This window comes from Pithys albifrons, chromosome 4 (assembly GCF_047495875.1).
Source record: "Pithys albifrons albifrons isolate INPA30051 chromosome 4, PitAlb_v1, whole genome shotgun sequence".
NCBI classification, from domain to species: domain Eukaryota; kingdom Metazoa; phylum Chordata; class Aves; order Passeriformes; family Thamnophilidae; genus Pithys; species Pithys albifrons.
The window spans coordinates 72,177,882-72,199,968 of record NC_092461.1 but is presented as its reverse complement, the minus strand read 5'-3'; the positions used below and the strand labels follow the sequence as shown (position 1 = coordinate 72,199,968).

The 22,087-nt window shown below is 39.7% G+C and overlaps 1 protein-coding gene across 11 annotated transcripts in view; it reads left to right on the top strand.

Moving 5' to 3' along the window:
* Nucleotides 1-19,417, top strand: part of DTNA (dystrobrevin alpha) — a 234,632-nt gene extending 215,215 nt beyond the window's left edge. For 10 of the 11 annotated variants that reach the window (XM_071554578.1, XM_071554583.1, XM_071554577.1 and 7 more), the window contains 5 exons: nt 1,276-1,435; nt 4,057-4,146; nt 4,655-4,823; nt 5,528-5,660; nt 15,940-19,417. In XM_071554578.1, the coding sequence (XP_071410679.1) occupies nt 1,276-1,435; nt 4,057-4,146; nt 4,655-4,823; nt 5,528-5,660; nt 15,940-16,095 (708 nt within the window). In that variant the 3' untranslated portion in view covers nt 16,096-19,417. Of the gene's footprint in view, nt 1-1,275; nt 1,436-4,056; nt 4,147-4,654; nt 4,824-5,527; nt 5,661-8,855; nt 8,903-15,939 lie in introns of all 11 variants that reach the window. The other variant, XM_071554582.1, reaches the window with a different exon arrangement.
* Nucleotides 19,418-22,087: the final 2,670 nt, after the last annotated feature.

Genomic DNA, 22,087 nt, shown 5'->3' with positions numbered 1-22,087 from the left:
ATGATAGGAGAAAAGAACAAATAGCTTAGTATTCTGATACGTTATTTATGGTCCAGGGAGCAATTTATAAAAATCTCAAGGGCAATGCTGCACTCATCCTGCTCGTTGTCTTTTTTAGAACTTATTTTCAAACCACATCAGGGCTTCAGTGGCAACCAGTACAGGAGTCAAAATAAATGCCATAGGAAGAGTTAAGAAATCCTCCTGAATTCTCAAAATAAAACCAGGATGGGGGAAACACCAACCTTCAGGTCACTTTTGACTGTAAACAACCAGGGGCTTGTGTTGCAATTCCCCTTTAACAGCACTCAAGCCACCTCCATCTTTAGCATCTAAAACACAGGTTTTCAGTCAAAAGCCATATGCAGTTTGGTGTGGGTTCCAGCATTTGTTTTTCCTTACATGGACACACATTCCTAGGGGGTTCTAAGCAGTGAATGAGAAGAGTAGCATGTCTCTTGGTATCGCTCACTCACCCAGCTGCGTTAGTAAAAACTACTATTTTGTAAAGTCTGCTTGAATTTCACTAAGTGATCCTAACTGTGAGGTGCTGACAGCATGACATTTATGTGACTGGTGTTAAAACATTTTCACTTACAGCAGCTGAACACATGCAGGAATTTATATTGCTCTATCCTCACAGATTTGTGGGATGACCTGAGTATGGCCTGTAGATCAAATAATTTAAAATATATGATTTAATAGCAGCTTAAATCATTCTCTAGCTCTGAATAAAAAGCAGAAAGTTGTGTTGTTTATTGTGAGTGTCAGATTTCATGTGACAGGAAAGTGGCATGTACCATGAACTTGTCCTGCAGGGAGGCTGAGGGCAGGGCTGTGATCAGCTCTGATCTGATTAAAGGGGCTGTTTCAGTCCCTTGTCCAGGCTGAAAGCCACACTGGTGCCAGCATCCTTCCCCTTCTCACAGCCAGAATGGGTTATGTTTTATTGGCATTCATGCAAACTGGAGGAATGGAAGAGGGAAGAGAGGGCAGAGAGGTCTATTAACTTGGATTTTTGTAAATTTAGCTGCCTGACATTTTCCCATGCTTAAAGGAAGTCAGATCTTGACTTATATTTTCCTACTTACTGTTTTTCCACACAGAAGCATTGCTGTCAACTAACAACTGACTTTGGTATATTTCTTCTAGCATAATTAACATTACCCACCTGATCTGCAAACAGCATGATGCCTTTAAGCTGAGAGATGGGCAACAAGGACAGCAGGCAGGGTCTTGCAAAGACCTGTTTAACCCCTTGTGATTGTTTTGCAGACCCAAGGGGCAGGCTCCCCACGTTCCTCACCCAGCCACACTATCAGTCGACCTATTCCAATGCCCATCAGGTCTGCCTCTGCCTGCTCCACCCCAACCCACGCACCTCAGGACTCTCTGACCGGAGTGGGAGGAGACGTGCAGGAAGCCTTTGCACAAAGTAAGTCTCATAGCTTGTCTGAGGCACATGGAGACTGAAGAACCTTTATTTCTTGTGATTACTGACTAAATGAACTTGAGCTTCAGAGGTGCATGCAAGGAAACAAAACAACCAAAAATATCTGCGGCAACTGTGTTTTGCCATTGAAAATCAACTTTGTCAGCCATCAAACTTTGCTGTCAAAGTGAGCAGGTAAGCAAAAACTGGACAATGATGCCAGGTATTGGATTTTATGGTGAGGGAATTTTGATCAAGATCATCAGAGCAGTTATCAGTGCTCTGTTAAAGAGAAAATTGTCTTGCATTGTCAGTGTATTTGGTTTTCAGTAAAGACTTTGCTAGAAATAGATGATACAATCATAGAGTTAATTCAGGAGGAAAGGGCTTTTGTAAGTCCGCATGTCCTACTGCTCCAAGGGCTTCAAAGTGAGATCAAACCATTTGGGACCTTTACCAGTAGAGTTCTGGATGGCTCCAGGCACACATTTTCCACAGTCTCTGTTCCAGTGTTTGGTTATGCTTACTGTGTAAATTTCATGTCCCTATATCTGATTGGAACATCTAGAAGTCTAGGTGAACCCTTTGCATTTCCAGAAAGCTGCCATCCCCTTTCCACTCTTTTGTCAAGTAACAATAAATTTTAAACTGTTTTGAATTTCTAAGGCCACAAATCAAATTATTATGTTGAATACTGAAGAAAGTAGGTCTGCTCTCTCCTAAGATACTTACCTAATTGCAATTCTGATTTGAATAATTTTTTTTCTCTCTTTCTCTAGTACAAATTAAGTGTAAGTTTAAATGTGAGCTCTGAAGTTCCTCTGCTACAGTGGAAGCATGTTTGTTCCCAAGATCCCAGTTCATCACTCTCATGCACCCTTCCCTTTGATTTTCATAGAAATTATGTCTTTGTGTGTATCTTCAGACAAGGTTGAAATTGTTTTCTCCTAAAGTGCTAGTCAGTTCATGTATTGAACATAGGCAAAATTACTAGTCCCAGTATAACAGGTGACTGTTATCTTACTTTCTGTGGCACAGAAAACAGGCAAGATATATTCTTTTTTTTTTTTCTGCTATGAAAAAAAATCGAGACAGGCAAGAATATAAACGGCTAACCCCTATGCTGTTATGGGACAGTTTCCTCCAGAATTAAGAGTAAGAGGAGTAATGTAGTGTCCACAATAAAATATCCATAAACAATACTAAGGCTGCCCCAGGCAAATGCATTTTAAGTGATAAGTGTGTTCTAGTCAAGATAAAGAACAATATAAAAAGTTATGTGATCACATTTTAAAACTACTGCATTTGATAAATATCTAGCATTGTGTCATTATTTACTATATTCTCTAGATGAGAAGATCAGACTCTGTGATGGTCAATAAACAAGACTCAAAGAACTTGAAGCCAGCCATTCTGTCACATTTTTGTGAGGGTGGTTGGGCTGAGATTTTATGGTTCTATTCTCTGCTGCACCAACAGATATCTGCCTATGTGTACATAATGCAGACAAGCCATGGTTAAAGGATATTTTCTTTCCTGTTTCTGTTTCTTTCATAGTGTTTGCCATAGTTCAGAGATACAAAAGTGAGAAGACTTTGAAGAGGGAGTGGCTGTCTGTGTTCATGAGGGAGATTAACTACTATAATTTACATTCCAGTAATCATTTGCTAATGGATATATTAGAAAAAAAATCTCTTTGGGATTTGAGGAACTTTTTAAAACGTATTGTTTGCATTCAGCCAGTTTTAAAAAATTTGCAGCAGTCAAATCCTCCCAATTCCTGTAAATAATTCTGTTTGGAAGACTAGAGATTCTGTGGGATATATTGATTATTCAACTACAATAGTATCTATGTTTGGATTTGGGGGAGTTAAGCATGCATTACCCACAGACCTCTCCTAAGGCAGGAGTATTTCATGCTCACAAGAATCTTTTATGATTGATGGTTAAGGGTATATTGCCAAGTTCAGCTGGGAAGCATTTCTAGATGCATTATTAGAAAGAGTTTAAAAGCAGCCTGAGGCTGTTTAGAGAGGCAATAGCATTTCCTTTATTAAAAAAAAAAAAAGGTGGGTGGGCTGAAAAGAGAGTCAGTAAACTACAGAATATACAAGAAATTCTATGAGCTCCAGGAGAGGATGAGAGAGAGCAGAGAAGAGAAATCTGTATAGTCTTGATGAGGTCAAGTGTGTTTCTTCAACGTTTACCATAATTATCTGGAAAATACCTGGCAATAATGGTGTCATTAAACAAAGCAGTGGGAACTTACAGAAAACACTTCATTTCTTCCCTCCTCCCCCACAGGCACTGTAAATGAGTTCATGCTGGATTTAATCTTCCAGGCCTGGTCTGCTGGTGTCACCACACAAATGCAAGCTTGATGGCAATGAATAATCTCCAGATATCTGGCATTGTGATTAAATGAAGCGTGAGGGTAGGCTTCTGCTTTTGCATACAGCATAAGTAAATGAGGCCATTCTGCACAGAACGTGTCCCTTGTAAGGACTTTGATACCCTGAATTTTCACAATGACAGCTTTCGGTAGGGATAAAACTGCCTTCAAGAGGAAAACATATGTCACGTGAATAATAATAACTCTGTACTTTGTCTGTCTCTTGCTTCAGGTGCAAGACGAAACCTAAGAAATGATTTGCTGGTGGCAGCAGATTCAATCACCAACACCATGTCTTCTTTGGTAAAAGAACTAAATTCTGGTGAGTGTAGCTAACAATAGTGGATAATCACCACATTGCATTTGAAAAAATGGGAGGTAGGAAGATATAAACTAACAAAAAGCAGTGTAATGTATCTTTAAAGCTTTTTATGCTTTTAGTAAAAAAATTCCTCAGCAAGGGCTTCAGGAACACATCAGTTTGCAAAGCCATGGATGTAGAGGTGCAACTGGATACAGTGAAAACTTTGTTTTTGATTCCACGTGCAGTGGGATTTCACTCTTTAGAAAGTTTGTTCAGTATAGAACATAGGGGACCTGTCGTAAAATGCAGTCTGTAGTATTCTCATTAAAATATCCTACCTGATAACTGAGATGAGCGAAAGTTTCAGTTTTCAGTCCCACCACAAGAAGAAAACTGTAAGCTTTGCCAATATGTGTAGAATAATATGCAGTTATTCACTGTAGAGGTGGCATTTTCAGTTGGAAAGGCAGAGAGAAATAGGCAAGAATACTTCTGTGAAAGTTAAATGGAACTTTTTTCTTCACAGAAGTGGGCAGTGAGACAGAAAGCAATGTGGATTCTGAATTTGGACGGACTCATTTTGATGACCTGGTTCCATCCCCAACATCTGAGAAGGCTTTCCTCGCACAGATCCATGCCCGGAAGCCAGGGTACATCCACAGTGCTGCTGCCACCGGCTCCATCCGCAATGACATGTGGGTACCTGCTCGACCTTCTTAATCACAGTCTTTTTCTTTTGAAAACTGTGTGCAGCATGCAGTGTTTTCTCATTCTCTCAACTATTTGAGTACAAAAAAAAAGGCATAAATCCAAGTGAGGATTGCTTCATGGTTAGATAGCAGTGAGCTCTGTAAACAGTAACGGCCAGAATCCAGGATTCCCTCAGGAGTGAGCTGTCTCACATCGAGCCTGGTACACTCAGACAACATGAGGGCTGTTCTCCATGATAATTCCCTGCTTACTGAGGGGCCTGTTGGAGCTCACTGTAAAAAGAAGAGTTTTGGAACGGAAAACACAAAATGCTCTTCATTGACCAACTCAAAGGATCAACAAAGAGATTTATTTTTAGAACCTGAATCTTCCTTTCAGAGACAATAGGCATCTTTCTAGTTATTTTTAGTTCAATTTCTTTGTATCAAGTTATTCAGAACTTTTGGTACTCATTTCCTTAGGGAAATGCCTTCAGCAGAATATGCCCTCTGGTGTACTTCATCAATGCCAGATCACTGGAGAGGGGAAGTATCAGAAGTGTTTTCCACTGCCAGGAAAATACTAACCAATGGAGCATGTGGTTGAACTAAAAGTATCCCACATTCCTCATAGTTTACAATAAAGGGAAGTTTTATTGACTCTGCATGTCATTCATCTCAGGAGGCTATTTATTAATAATTGTCTTTAGGGTTACAGAAGATGGAGACCCCTATGTCAGAGCAGATGACGAAAACTATGAGAATGACTCTGTCCGCCAGCTGGAGAACGAACTGAAAATGGAGGAGTACCTGAAGCAGAAGCTGCAGGATGAGGCATACCAGGTGGGAGAAGGACACCAGCTGCCCATATTTCTCCATAAGTGAGAGACAACAGGGCACAATGTGAGACACCCAGTGCCACCTAACCAGTCCTGGGTTCTGGGCTGTGATCTCTTCTCAGTTACTAGAGCAGCCACATTCCAAAAACTGTTGGCACTCCTCAACAGGCACATGTGCATCCATCCTTTTTGCATACCCAACAAGACCACACTGCCTGAGGCACACAACAGTAGTCCATAAGTTACCAGGGTACCAGGTGGGACAGAATTGCCTCTGAACTTATTCTCTGCCCGTGCCTACAAAGTCACTTAGACCTCATTCCCCTGTACCATAGATGCTGGTTGGTGGAGTCAAGTCATCTCAATATTTTCAGATATTTTTTCTCCAGTATCAAAAACTATTCATAATGGGTTCTGCAGTGCGAACTGAAGCTCAAGTGCAGTCTGTGTGTTGTTGTCATTGTCAGAATCTGGAAGTACAGAAAAGGGTCTGAAACTAATTTTATCCCAGAGGACCAAGTATTCAACAAGCATCTGGTATAGAGAAGCCTGGGGATTTGTTATTAAACACCTCCCTGAGTAAGTGCTCAAGGGCCATTTGTTCAAGTCTGAGGAAATCAAGTATGCCAGAGAGAGCTGGAATTCTGTAGATATCCATGTCTGCATCATGATCTCCACTTCTTCCTGGTGTAATGGATTATTGCCAGACTTTTAAGTTATGCTGACTTGGATCATCTGAATGTAAAATGCATTACTTTTTATAAAGTTGGTAGTAGTATCAGTAGGAGGGCAAAACTAGTTCAGGTTTTTGGGAGCAGAGCTGAAGCAAGCAAAAATAACTTTTTTCACGCACGGTGGTCAATTCAAATTTGGACCTCACTCCTACAGAACAGAGACCAAAAGATTAAATGGGCTAAAAAAAAACAGATTAGGCAGGTTCTGAGAGATCAGTCGTATGCAAATGAGGTTCAAAATCACTTTGTGGGCAGGAATTCTTTAAATTCCTGGTGTCTGGGAGCTGACAAAATCTAGCCTTTTTTTCTGGAGGTTTTCCTCTACTGTCAAGTGTCAAGTCACTTTGGAGACAATAATCTGGGACTGACAAGCTTGCGATGTAATAAAGATTGGCTGCTCTTTTAATCTTTTTTTTCTGTAAAGCTGCTAAGATATGTTAGTCTTGTAAAAGTTGATTGAGTCTCATCAATACAGATAGTTTTGAGGTTGATGTGAGCATCCTTTTGTTGTTATTGTTCATGTAGACCTGCTACATGCCCACTGTAGCTTGCCAAAACTCATTTCATTGCAAAGGTCTTTAAGGATATGACAAAAATAGCAGAATTGTTATGGACCATATACTAAAGCAACAGCAGATGATGTAGGGGGCTTTGTCAGAATTTTTTATCCAAGATTAGAAATTGCAAAAATCACAGCCTATAAACTTCAGAACCGAATGAGCAGCTACTGCTCATATAAAGAAAAGTAATTGACAGTTGTAAAAAAAGTGTGTGTCAATGATCACAGACGCCAGGCATCAAATAATAAATGTTATTCTTGCTTGTAAAAAATCTATTTACTTGAAAAAGAGCAATAGACAATTTGACTGTATTTTGATCACAGTATTATAGGAGTGCAATATATGGCAATAGTGTTGCATGAGTTTCACAAGTTACAACAGTATTTTATACATGAAAAAAATTCAGTATGTGTGTGCACGGCAAATAAGGGCAGTAGAAGTTTTATATGTCACTCAATGTCACTGGGTGTTATTCTTGCTTCAGTCAAAACAGAGCTTTTCTGCTGTTCACCAACATTCACAGAAGGGGAGGAAATCTTCTCCCCATCAACATCAGAATAAAACTACTTCTGAATTTAGGTCAGCTGAGACTACACACAGGTGAAGTTTATTCCCCATTGTTTTACACTGTTTCCACCTGGGGAACAAAAAAAAGGGAAAAAAAGCCCTTTTTTTCCCAAAAATATATTCCACTGAGGGAACAGAAAGTCCTCATTCTAGACAAGATCTGCTTAACAGCATTTTTCCAAAAGAAATTTCATGATGTACTTTACTATCTGTGAGATTGTCAGCTCCTATCAGGCAATGATTTGACAGTAGTGACTTGTAAGTAGAATCCATTTTTAGTCGATAACCACAGACCCAAAGCATGAGAAGTTCTTCCCAATATGGCTGCTGCCAATTATGGAACGAGTTTAAAGGAAGCAAGAAAAGGTATTTAGTAGGGACTACTAAAAGGATTAGGAGTTGAATGGATAGTCACGTGTTGTTCCTGAAACATGTGCTTTGGCATTGGTTTGTTCACAGCAATTTGCTGTTTATTTGTGGTGTTTTGCTATTCTATTCCTTTTTCTATAAATATCACTGAGTATTCTATAAAGACACAACTTTCTTCTTGCAAAAGCAAAGGAAAATTGGGAAATTTCTGTTTAGGGTAACCTGTTGAACAGTGGCCAGGTCAACTATTCTCATTTGCATTAAATCATTGGAATTTATTACAAGCTATTTTACTATCTGTACTCACAAGTACACTGCATTCATCTGGATTGCCAAAAAGAGTCAGAAGCTGTAGCTATCATAATGCAATTCTCAGCTGAAAAAATCTGCAAGGAGGAACTCATACTAAGGTTACAGAACTTCAGTAACAACCTGGTAACATTTTTTATGCTATTAAATGTCTCACTGTGTGTAAAAGCAGCACATTTAGAGAAATATGTAGATGTAGTATGTCATGAAAAGTGCTTGGTCGAAACCCACTCTTGTTATTTCGTGTCATCTTGTCTCCAAGCAAGATTTTCATGCTAAACTCTAATTTGATATTAAAATAGGAGCAAAAAAACAAGATACACAGGGAAATCAGGGACAGGGGACCTCAAAGGAGGTTTCTTTCTCTCTTCTTTTTGTTTTTGAAGCATGTTGTAAATAACAAGTGTCTGTATCAGAACAAAACCCTCCACATTTAATGCACAAGTGTATCTGCTAACATCTACTTCCAGTTGTGTTCTTGTTACTGTCTTTTGCTGGATGTGTTGTGTGAGACAGTATTCGTTGGTTTTATTTTCTGGATCTCTAATTGCTCCCTTTATTTCTAGGCTTGTGCATGGCTTTCTTCATAGTAATACACTGCCTGGCTGCTCACGGGCTTAATTTGTCATCTTCTTGTTTTCTATCCTTTGTTATCTGCAGGTCAGTTTGCAAAGTTGAGTGCAATATCCCTCTCTCTCTCCTCTCAAGTAAGTATTATCATAATTTAGAAGAATGTTTGGAATTAATCCTCATAATGTGTGTTTTAGTTGCAATGCACCTTGTGCTGCCTGAGAGTATGTGAGGATGTATGTGTGTGTATGCTGTTTCTTTCTTCTTTTAACCTGTGTTGGGATCCCTAGGAATCTCCCTAAAGCAATAATTTATTGAAATGTGCTCCTAGTCCTGAGGACTTCCATTTAGCTACCATCCTTCTTGTCTTTTTCGCTTGTTAACCATCAGAGTGAGAACATGGGCTTTTCATCTCTGGAGATGACGACAAATATATTAGCCTGTACAGAGACACCTTATCCAGAAGATAAGGAATCAGATTACATTTCAAGAGACCTGAGTTTAATTCCTTTCAATGCTTTAGTCTTCCTAGAATAACTGAAATAAATAATTTCTGGTGAGATTTGAACAACTACTCCAATGTGTGAAACAGGAATTAGACAAACATTAAAGAAAGCAACATACCAGCTGCTTAACACAGAGGCATCCTCAGGTGTGTTGTAGAAGTTTAAAATGCCCCAGTCCAAAGTGCAAGGGCCTCAGCTATTAGCTACAGTCCAGCAATTCAAACATGGCAAGTTCTATAAATTCCCTGCTGTCCTGTATTCAGATCATGTTCCTTACGCATGCCAACCTCACAGTTGCAATACTGAGATTAATGCCAAGTTCAGCAGTTTTGTTTTTCTTCAGGAAGACATACAACATTTATTTTTATCAAGTAGCCTGTTATTCTGAACACTTGCCCAGGAAGTGAGAGACCACACATTTCCTTTTTGCCTCATCTGAAGCTGTGGGCTCTGCATTTCTGACTTCTGAGGAGAGTGCCCTGCTGTGAAGATGGCAATGAGACAATGCTGTCCATCCTGCTGAGGCACTGAACCATGGGGTAACAGGGCCAGAAAGGGAGGAGAAATCAGAATAGAGATCTGAGTTTGGTCTGCAAACTGAGCCTCTTCCTCAAAGCCAGAACTAAAGGCAAACAGGTCAATGATCAAATGTATGCTATGACTTGGGAGCAGGGTCATGTTCAGGTAATCAAAACCAGTGAACTACCCTGTGCCAACTCTAGCAGGAGCTATTGTTAGATTTTGTATGCCATGTTTAAAGCTAGACCTCCTTATTTATATGACAATTTTGATGCTAGAATTTAACCCTGATTCAAAGGGTTTGCATCTTCTGCTGACAGTAAAATTTGGCTGTTAAAGTGTGTACCTTGTGAGAGCAACTGCTAGTAGGTATTTCTAAAGCATCTGTCTCAGTATCTCTAGCAACTACAGCAGAATAAATGGATGTGAAAAGCAAATAAACTGCAATACCCAGAGTACTATAAACACCAAATAACTGCTCATAAAAATTCTTCTAACTTTGCCCCTCAGATTACATTTATGTTCAGAGTAGCCTTCTTAAAAACATGACCCGTATGGAGGTTCCTGAACATTGACAACCAACAAAATAAGTTCTTTTATTCTGTTTTGTTGCAGTTGTCAGTTATAGATGAGGTCACATGAAAACAGATCTTTCAACAACGTGTGTGTATAACTGTATATGTTATGTTTATGTTATACATAACTGGAAATGTTATGTATAACTGAATTTAATTACAGTTTACAGTAATAAGTTGAAAAAATTCCTTTTCATTAGAATTATAAAACTCAGACATTTCCATGTTAAGTTTCCTTTTCTGTTAGGAAGCAATGTTAATGGAGTTATTTGGGAAACACATATTGCTGTAGAGCCCAGCTTTCTTGAAAATACATATCCTGTCTCAAATGAGCAGAGATCTGAGGCTACTGTCTCATCTCCTGGATGCTTTTTCAAACATTTTGAAACCATGTCAAAAAGAAAGAAGGGTTTCATAGTGAAATTCTTTTTGGCTCCCAGGAGAGCCTTTCAGCCAGTAGCAAAGGCTGTAACATTCCCACCAGCTGTTAAAGCCCAACTCTACAGTAACTAGAATCTCTCAAGGTGGACTTGGCATTTCACCTACATCCTCAAGAACAAACGCTATTATGGTGCATTGTGATAAATACATCTAGACATGGTAAGTGTGCCTTAGTTTTCTCAAGATTCACTTTCTTGTGAATATGGAAGTCTGTCATATCTTGTATATTTTATTTGGTACTTAACATTTCGTGGTATTGGAAAAATAATTTCAAAATAGTTCATACCAGTCATGGTATCTAAAGTGCTTTTGCTGTTTACCTTGGGTTCTTGCTTGAAGCTTAGAAACTGTATGAAGAGATTTATTTGTAAGGAATTATTCAGTCAATAATGATGCAAATACAGTCCATATGACCCTAGATGGCCTTATGAGGTAGAAAGCCAACAGACTTTCTTATCTCACAACACTATTATTTGTGCTTATTTAAAATAAAAAAAGGTGGGGAAAATGAGATCAGTTTATTATAACTCCATGTGAGTGATATTGCTACTGATGGCCAGCCACACAGTTTTGTTCATTTCTGCATTCATCTGAGCTTGGTGTCATTTGATTAGGGCTTTTTGCAATCTATTTGCATTTGCATTTTTAAAAGTGCTATGTACAGTTTTCTGAAATTGATTTTGAACAAACATCTAGTATAAGAAATTCCCAAGACAGCAAGTGATTCCAGTAATATATAAAATATAATTTAATCATGTTTTCAGTTTACTTTTTATGTTAAATGTAATTGTTTTATTTTTAGTAAAGTAACAGAGTGAATTTCAGCTTGTTTTCAGCAGGCATGAGGCAGATCTTGACATCAAGTGAACCTCCAACTTTGATGTTATTTTACCTGAATCCCCTTGGTAGCAGTTGGGTTTTTTGCCAAGAATAGCCAATGGGAGCAGAAATACTCCATTTCAGAAACTGGTTGAAAAGTTGTCATTTTCAATCAATTGCTGTCAGCTTGTGCAGTGGACATGTTCCCATGAGATCTACAATTTCCTAGATTTTCTAAAGCTATTCTTTCTTAGTGCTGGCACACATTTGAGTTCATCATGCCTAATTCATTTATATGCATTATTCTAAGAGAAAGGAGGGTGTGAAAAGCTAATAAAAATCAGACCTAAAGCATCCACTGAGAGCAAGTACACGGAGGAGGCCTTATTAGAGGTTTTATTCTCAATTTTTTTAGCAGAGATTTTCCCTATATTGACCAAAATGCATAATAATTTCAGTTAAAGACTCAGTTCCATTCCCACTCCAAACTCTCTCACTCACTCAAAACCTTATAATGAAAACCATTGTGGGATCTGGGGCTTTGGGTGGCTGTGGGTGACATTTTTCATTGCAAAAGTGCCTCAGTGGTTTTGTATTGAAACAAGTGGATTTTTTTTTCCAACACAGAGCCCCTAAATCCTCTCAATTCTTTTAATGTTAATGCTTTCTTAAAAAAATATTGTATATTCAACTTTGCTGGTTTTCCAGGACAGAAGTCTTATTAAGTGACACTTCCATATTTTTCTTCTCTCTTGCCTTTTTTTCCCAAACTCTGTTTTCATGTTTGCCAGCAGAGATTAGGAATATCGCCAAATATCAGGTGGTAAAACCCATGGGCAAGGGGAGGTGATGTGGTCAGTTCAGTCCACCCAGTGTACCACTGTGAGAAAGGCTTGGTGTTCACTAAGCCAGAGGGCACAGATTAATTGTTTAAGTGCTATGAAGACACAATTGCCCTGCACTGGTGTTTTTTTTCTGGGAAGGAAATACTTTAGAGCTAGCATGCATTTGACATTTTCAGTCCTTTGCATTGGGGACTTCACCATTTTACTGTTTGGGAAAGATGGGACACAGAATCCATAGCCCAGAGTACAGGTCAGGTTACTAGCCCACAGCTGATGGATATGTAGGTGCCAGATTTGCTGTGCCCACTGCCTGTTATCACATTTCCCAGCTGTGCCCTGGCCTGTCTTCATCTTTAGGGCCGCAAATGCTGCTACTCAGAGCAACTCACACACTGTGGTTCATTCCTTGCATGGGCTTCATGCCAGGAGCTCAGGAGATACAGAAGAGTAGGTGCATTGGTTCACTGGACCCTCAGGAGGTCATTTGGTCCAGTCTCCCACCTGATGCAGGTCTAGCTCCAACACAAGACCATGTCAGTGATGGCTGTCTCTATCAAAGATTTAAACCTCCACAAGTGGAAATTTCACCACTTCCCTGGGCCTTCCCCCCACAGTGCAGTGCCACCCTCATAGCTTTTATTTTGTCTGTTCAATCCCCTGTATGGGCCATTGACTTAAGAGTTGGACTCGATGATCCTTTTGGGTACCTTCCAACTCAGAATAGTCTGTGTAATTTCCAACATAATGTTAACAGTCACACCATGTGTCTCAGTATTGTATGAGATCTACACATCCAGCACTCCTAATGTGAAAGCTGAACCTCCCAAAATGCATTTGTCTTTCTTCCGTATTCAGCACTGTCAAGAAGATTTTTGCTTGTAAGCACTGCCAAAAAGATTTTTGCTTTGTTATCTGTGTAAGTACCCCTCAAATAGCTTCTAACAGATCCTCCCTTGACATCTCTGTCCCAATTTCTTTGTGCTTTTCCTCCTAAGTCCATGATGCAGCTGTGAAGAAGCAGGATGCAGGCCATAGATGAACTGCTCATTTATACAAGTCATACTTTACTAGCACAACCAAATGATTCAGGATCTCTTTTTGTTTTTTTCCCGAACAAATACATAAAAACAGCATTATCTGGACCATTCAATTTGAAATAACAGGAGGCTGACAGCACAGTAATTTCCAAAAATGTCTGCTACATTATGTTTTGGTTTTCCTTTTTATTTTTCTCTTTAAGTCCTCCTCTTCTTAGCATGTAGATGTAAAAAAAAGCTGTAAAAGAACTGTGACCAAGTTAACTGGGGAGAAGCAGCTTTAGCTTTGTGAATTCAATTCTAAAATTACGCCAGTGACAGGGATGTTTTTTTTGAAAAATCACTGAATGGTAAGTGACAGAAAAGAACCTGTGGATTAAGTTACAGAAAAGGTCAAGAAACAGTTTTCTATCATGGCAAATCATATGAGTCTTAACTTGGAATTAATTTTAGAACTTCTAAAATGTGGCAATGAATTTAAAACTCTGAGGTTCATTAGTACTCCTTATTTCTCATATGAAAATCTCTCTATCCCAGTGCTAGTTGTGAAACAGAGAAAAGCCTTGAGAGTATTTAGAATAACCCTTCCCACACTGCACCAAAGAGAAGTCATTTATCTGGAAAATTTGAGGCAAACTCAAGTGCTTAGCATTACTGTCAATACATCTTAATGCATACCGTGTTTCACAAACCACTCTTATGTTACTCTTGAGGTTATAATGATACTATCAAGAAATATGAGATATTCCTCTATTTTTAGATATTAGGAAAGGTTTTGTCACCAAAAAAGTTGCCAAGCATTGGAGCAGGCTGCACAGGGAAGTGGTTTGTTGAGTCATCATCCCTGGAGGTATTTAAAAGGCCTGTGGATGTGGCACTTGAGGACATAGTGTAGTGGTGAACATGGCAGAACTGAGTTAACAGTTGGACTCAATGATCCTAGAGGTCTTTTCCAACCTAAATGATTCTATGATTTACATAACCCTGAAACTGATTCAGTAGAAATCAATTCAGTAGAAATGGGCAGCTGAGAACTGACCTCTTCCATGCCTTTCATTTTCATGTTTTTGGCTGACCTGTGAAGAGCAAAATGTTCCTTTATTAAGATTTCCAAGTAAGTTTGCAGACTTAAGTGGTACAGATGCATGTCTGATTTTTAAAACATATAATTTAAAATACACCTCAGAAATTTTTTATGAAACTCTCATCAGACTTGCAGTGCAGGTCTCCTTTCCATTTATCAACAAAGTATTAATGCTTGTCTTCTGTAAGTGCCTGATACAAGGAGACACTAAATTAAGATCATTGTACCATTTGGCATGCTTAGGTCTTAAGGAATGGGTTGGACGTGTTTGTGCTTGTATAATTAATACAATCAAATGGTGTCAGGAAGTAGAAGCAGCAAGTTAAACTACCTGCCCTTTCTTATTTATCAGATTTGATTTAACTATTTTTGCTAAAATAATTTGCATTTCATCTTTCATGTGGTAGACCAATTTTATTCCTGAATTGTGTAGGAAAAAATTCTTGTCCCTAGGGTGTGGTAATATGCTGTTATTATCATATCTCATGTGATGCAGATTGGTTTTCTCTCTGAGGTAGTTCAAGAGAAAAAGGGATTAGCTACTTAACTTTGGAAGGGTCAAGTGTGTAAACAGTGACCTTACAATAAATGTGCCAAAAGCAGAAGTTTGCAGTATCACCTGACTGTTGAACCTGACTTTGTTCTGAGAAAGAGCAGCAGTAATATATCAAGGATTTTCCATTACCAACTAAAACTTTGATTCCTCCTCTGTAGAAATTTAAGATACTCACTGATGCTTCAGGATACAGAGGAGCACCAGGAGAAACTGGTGCACCAGTGAACCAGGCTGTTCATGAGCTATAGCACCCAGAATCATCCATTTAAGTAATTACAGGAGTTTTCAGACAGAGTAAAACATACCCAAGGCAAGACATTTATATGTGAGGGGATGCTCATGATGCTGAGGGACTGTTAATCGAGTGGCTGAACAGTGTGCACAAGGGGAATAATCCATGGTTTCCCTACCAACAGTCTATTCCTAAAGCAAACTGGAAGAGTAAAATGGAAGGGAAAATAGGAACACTGCAAATCTGTGTCAGCGCCAACTGAGTTACCGCAGGGTCCCATGGCAGAGCAGGCAACCGTCTTCTTGCCCATGGAAAGGAAAGTTTCCAGCTTCCCACATACCCTGTAAGTTTCTGTTTACAGGTCAAATACCTATGACTCACCTAGGTAGGATGGCTTCTTCCCTTTTTTAACTCCTTAAAGGATAACCACAGGAACTGGCCGGCTCGTCCTTTTCTCTCTCAATAAAGCAGCAGTCAGAAGCTTTACTTGCTCTGCCTGTGTAGGTGCCGCATCTTAAACCAGCACTGTTTAAAAACCTTCCCTAAATGTTTCTCAACAGGGAAGCTGCAGTCAGACAGACAACGAAAGCTACGTAAGAACTGATGATGAGGAGAGTTGCTTTCGGACAGACGATGAAGAAAACTCAGCTGCAAACTTCACGGAAGAGTGGAACCAAGAGGTGCAGCGTCTCTTGACAAAAAAATCACATAACTAAGTTCTGAGGACTGTAGCACGGTACTTTTGTTCTAAGAATTGTAGTTTGTAGATGTGTGTTTTGACAACAAGACTTTTGTTTAAAGCTAACTTATATTAGCTACATATTCTGTAACATGGCTCATTACTGGTGAAGCAAACAGACTGACATACGTACTGCTGTTACACAGGACAGTGGTATCAATAACTCACGTGAACCCTTTGCACATGATATTGAACTTGTTCAGTTTACAATGACAATACTGTTTATAGATAGACATTTGATTTCTGAATACTTTGAGATTTTAGTAGATCAGTTTACTATACACTGTACATTTCTTTTCCACAGACGAAATAAAAAGAGACAATTATGTGTTTAACACTGAATGATTATACTCCTGAGTGTATATATCTAATAGCCCAAAAAACAAAGTACCAGACTATCTTTGCAATTTGTTTGCAAGTCTTTAAATTAAGGCTTATACAAAACGTACTAAAATAATAATTATAATAATATAATTAATAATTAAAATAAATGTCTGTAATTTAGGGCTATATGTAACTTAGGAATGTTTCTTTCAAAATAATCTAACAAATCAGCCATAGAAGTTAGTGTAAATATTTTTTTTCCAAATAGATATCATATTCAAAAGGTGACATTCAAATGATATAGAATCTAGTTTTTAAATCAGCACAGATCTTCTTAAAACTGTGAACTATGTTTTGAAATACTCGTTGCTAAAGCTGTTTATAAACCACAGGTGCCATAAGATCCCTGAACTGACTGATGTTACGTATAATCCTCCATGGTATTGTTTCATTGATGTTTTAGCTTTAGTAGGCATGTGTTCAACAAACCGGCTCTTTCCATCTCTCTGCCCCTCCTCTCCTTCCCGCCCCCCTCCATTATGTTATTTTCGAGGCCTTCAGCTTTAAATGTACAGGCTTAAAGTGCGCTTGCAACTGTTCTCTTTTGATTTCCAAATGTGTACTGCCTTAGCCAGCCACCAGATGTTCTGCATGCTCCCTTGGAAATGTGTAGTGAGACTCTTTCAGAGCTGGATGGAGAAATAATGATCAGTGAAAAGCACAAGAAGAGCAGTGGATTTTTTCAAAAGGACAGGCATATAGTTACAGAATTTGAGTGTATCCAGTTTAGTATTTTTTCAGTATCAAGGCATTTCAGGAGAAAGGCGACTGACCTGGCCACTGTGACTTAGGCAGTGAGACTGCTGGCTGAAAAGTGTTTGCTCTGCTGTGACTAAAATCCTGCAGATATTCCTGAGCAGGGATTGACACAAACCAGCTGTAATGTGCTCCCCAGAGCACACTGCTCAGAAATAAAGGTAGCACCCCTATGGCACACAGCACTGCCCTGCAGAGAAACCAGAGCCAAGTCCTGCTGAGCTGCACAGTGTCTGAGCTCAGCACCACCTCTGTGCCAAGGTAATTTTACTGTCCTAATACAACATTAGGCTTCCAGTACCTGGCTGACCTGAAGTGACACTGGCTAATAGCCCTGAAAACAGTGGTGTTTCATACAGATATTTCACACCAGCACAGTTTGCCTACAGCAAGTGATGTGATACCCATCTAAAGCAGGTGAACATGGTTTGTCTGTCCTTGCTTTCATGGTGAAGTGGATGTGCACTGCTGTATTTACAGGAGATTGCTATGTAGCTTGACTCAATAAGTCCACTTGTTTGCATGCCCTCTCCAGGCTTGTGGCTGCTTCCCTGGGCACTATGTGTCAAGTAATGAGTATCTGTATGAAAGAGCTGCTGACATTTTTCACTTTCGTATCTTTTTATTGCGTATGCAGATCTCTTGTCCACATCTCCTTGCATATCTGGGCTTGGTGTCAGACCCCAAATGCATACTAAGGGTTCCAGATACCTTCATGTAAGCTTTTCATTTTTACAATCACTGGTCTTTTCTTCTAGGGTATGTGCCATCCTGGCAAGGCAGGCACCATATCCTCCACTGGCCCCTCCTCCGACCTCCTCTCAGGAATGGGTTAGCCTCCACTAGTGCCTAGCACTCCATGTTTTAAGCTACTCCAGTGAACCTGTAGACATTGCTGTCAGCTCAGGATTCCAGGCAAGCATTTCCTGAACAGGGAGAAGACTAGCTAGAACACAGCTACATGCAATGGCTGGTTAATTCTACCCATGTCATGTTTAACTGTAGTCAGAGTAATAGATCCTTCTCATCATCTTTATGTCTGCGTGCTCATTATCACTGTACTTAAAATAGATGCAGTAGACTAAATCCATTGCAAGAGCTTCTGAACTAGGAGTAAAGACTAAAGTTGACTAATCAAGCACCTTTCTTTTAGGCTGGTGTCAACTAGGTGATCCCTTAGAGTTGGAATTCTGGGTCCCTTATGCCCTGGAGTTCTGAGCTGAAGCACCTCTTACTTAGCTCTCCAAATGTCTATTTTAAGCATTTTCCAACTGTTAGTCTGGCTGCATTTTCACCCAGCTGATCTTTGTTTGTTGAATATTATTTTGCTTGTGGTTTGCGGTCATTAAAACGGAGTTACAGAAGAGGTCCCAGGCATGGCCCTTTTCTTAACTACCAACGGCCCACCACAGCAGTCAAAACTCTGGGTGGTTTTACTGTCACTGGGGGAAAACCAGTGGTTTGGAATCAGGAGACAGGGATGTGAAGATGTATAGGGTCCTTGAATGTCCAAAGCGAAGGTGGAGAATGGGTTGTCTGTAAGTAGTAATGTTAACTAAACTGCATAAAAAGGTGTGTGGCCTTTGTTGTGATATAATATGTATTTTCTTATATGCATGAGCCAAATTGTTGCATCATGATTTATCATAAGTGTGTCCACCTTTACTTTCAGTCATCATTTTCTCCCATCCTTATTGGTTCTTGGCAATTACTGTAGATAGACCTTGTAAATATTGCAACCTCGGGTTGCTGTAATCACATTGGTTCAATTCAGCAGACGGAGCTGTGAACAACAAGCACTCCACTGTGTCCTGAAGACAAAAGGGCATTTTTACCTTTGAACCAAAAAAAAAAAAGTATGAAGACTTACACCTTGAGGCTACTAACTGTAAGACATTTTTAAAACTACTGTACTTGACACCACTTGAGACAGATACAGAGACACTAAAGATGTCATGTTATTCATTGGTATTGTAACAGAACTACTATTGTATGGGGTTTTTGTATTGCTGTTAAGTATTGTTTGTGTGTGTGTGTTGGAACCTACTGGGGACATGTTATATTTTGAAGTGATTAAACTATTTAATTGTGTGTCTATATTTTGGAATGGAATTATTTCTTCATTAAAAAGATTTTTAAAAGGAATTTATGGACCATCATGTTTGTGGATTATTTTTTTGTTTGTTTGTTTTGGATGTCCTGTTCCATGAAGCCCAAGCAGTTTTCTTTCAGTAGGGAAGGAGATTCTATCTCTGTGGTGCAGCAAGCAGTCTTTGCTTCATCCATACTCTTTCCTTCACCTCTTCATGGCAGAACTCTTTCCACCACTTTCTGCAGTGCTTTGAACATGGTACAGAGCAGTACCTGCTTTCAGTGGCACAAGGAGTTTCTTCTTTCTTCCTTTCTTAATTCTCCATATCTTTAGCAGTTTCACAATGAAAATGCAGTTCCCCTGTCTGTAGAACACCTACCCTTGTATCCACATAACAGCAGTGAAAATGACCATAAGCAGAGACATCAGGGCCATGTAGACCCTCATCCTCAGGAACTTATGCTATCTGCAATGGTGTCATCTTTTCTTACCCACTGTGTTTCTCTGGCCTTAGAAGGAATAGGTGCATTTGAATGGCTTTACCATACACAGTCATTGGTTTTATTGTAGAAGGACATGAAGTCTTTGTTTTTCCAATTACACTGTAAAGATATCTTTCTGTATCAGTTGTTGGTAATTACAACTGGTTACTAATCTATAAGAGCACAGAATTGCAAAGCAAGAGTTCCTGCTTAAAGCATCAAGTTTGTGTCCTGATGCAGTACTTTGGAGTTATTTCGTCAGAACACAGCAGTATCTGAGGGCACTGCCTGGCCCACGGGGTAAGCCCTTCCCAGCTCCGCCCCCACCTCGGCAGAGCATGTCCCTGGCAGCTCAGCACAGCCAAAGTGTCCACAGCTGCACACACAACATTGTGAGTTGGCCAGTTAGTTACATCAGGGTGAGGTCTGCTAGAAGGAAAGCAGTAGCAGCACACCAAAAATACTCCCTATCTACTTACCAGATATCCCAGTGCTTTGGGAAGCTCATAAAGCCAAGTCTGCTGCCTCCTTCAGTGCTGACTGTTGTGGTAACCTATAAATCACCAGGGTTTATTAGCCCTAATTCTCCTGTCCACATGATGATGCTCCTTAATAAAGATGATCTTTTTACACTATAAGTTATTTGCCAGATCTGCTGAACTTTGCCTCCACAAATTCATATCCACAGGATTGTAATGTATGATGACATATGAGGATAACTGTTTTATCCATGCACAATCCAAAATTGCTGTATTTCTTCCTAACCCACAATCAAGTCTGTGGCCCTTGGGAACAAAGGAGCCAGTGAAAACTAATTTACAGGCAAAGGCCATTTTTCTCTTTGCCTCTTGGTTACTCTAGCTGCTTTCTGCTCCCCACAAGGAAAATAGTCTCATATGGGAAGAAATAAATTGTTTCATTTGAAAAAGGAAATAAAATAAAAATACTAAAATAAAAACAGTAAAATAAGTGTTCTATGTTGGTACATTGGCACTGAAGTAGGGGACTAAAAGCACATGGAACTTTTTAAAAGCAACTGGGGATTTCAGTCGCCCACAATTCTATGATGGCTCTTCTATAATTTGCCTGGGAGGCCTGTTGTTCAGCAGCTGCATATTCCCTTGCAAGCAGCCCTTAGTTCTGGGTGAAACTTCATAGGACAATAATGCAGGAATATGAAGCTGAGTTTATCACAGAAATAGGTTATGCGGGGTAGGAAGAGAAATCTCGTCCATTGTTCCACAATGAAAAATGAATTGAAGAATTTCATATGCTTCAGGATCATCCCATGTAATATCCGAGATAGTCCACAGATTAAGGATTCCCCTTTGCTTTCTCCTGAGTGATTGCCACCAGTTGAGTTGCCTGTGGATTAGAACAGCTATCCCACACTGTCAGCAGTGCACCAACACACCTTTGGTTATAAAGGGCAAAGCAGCAGAATTAGGCTACACCTCTCACTGCCTTGCCATTCCCCCAGGAACAAGTCCCAGCCTGGAATAAGCCTTTCTGAGGGCCCACAATTCTGGAGTTTTCTAAAAAAATGCTGGTTTGGGGAAGCAACCTCCTAAGACAAGGCTGGTGGATGTGAGCAGGGGAATCATGCAAACTAACACAAGATGGTTAATGCAGCTTGGAGATAATAAAGACTAAAGAGATAGGTGATGTTAAAGAGGAGCTGCTTTTTTGTGTCTTAGAAGGAAATGAAGGCCCTGGTGGATTTTTCAGTGGTATGTGATGCTGCAGAATGTAGTTTGCTATTTAATACAACATAATTTACCACTCCCAAATTAATTTCTTCATGACTAACATTTTTTACAGAACACTCAGCAGTGGCCAGATGGCAGATGTGTTAGGCTGCTGTTTGTTATGCTAATTGTCAGCCGTAAAGACTGCCCAGTTAACATTTCTCCCCTGTTTGCTAGAGCCCAGCATTGCTGTTAGACCCCAGCGTTGCCTGCAGCCAGCAGGTTCAGTAAGAGAAGAGCCACTCTCCAAGTGTATGTTTTGATTGGTCTTCTTGTTACTGCTCGGTTCTGTTTTGGCTCCTCTTGATACATTCCTGTCCAAAAAAATATGGATCAAACTGGTTTCCAGTATAGGGATTTGTGTGTGCACACCTGCATTTTTCAACCTTTGGTCTTTGCAGCCCCCAGATCCCTGAAAGCTGCCCCCAACCCCAGCTTGGAGCACAGAGCATCCATCCCTGCTCCTTCTCTCTCCTCTACATGCACCTCGACTCCTCACCTGCACCA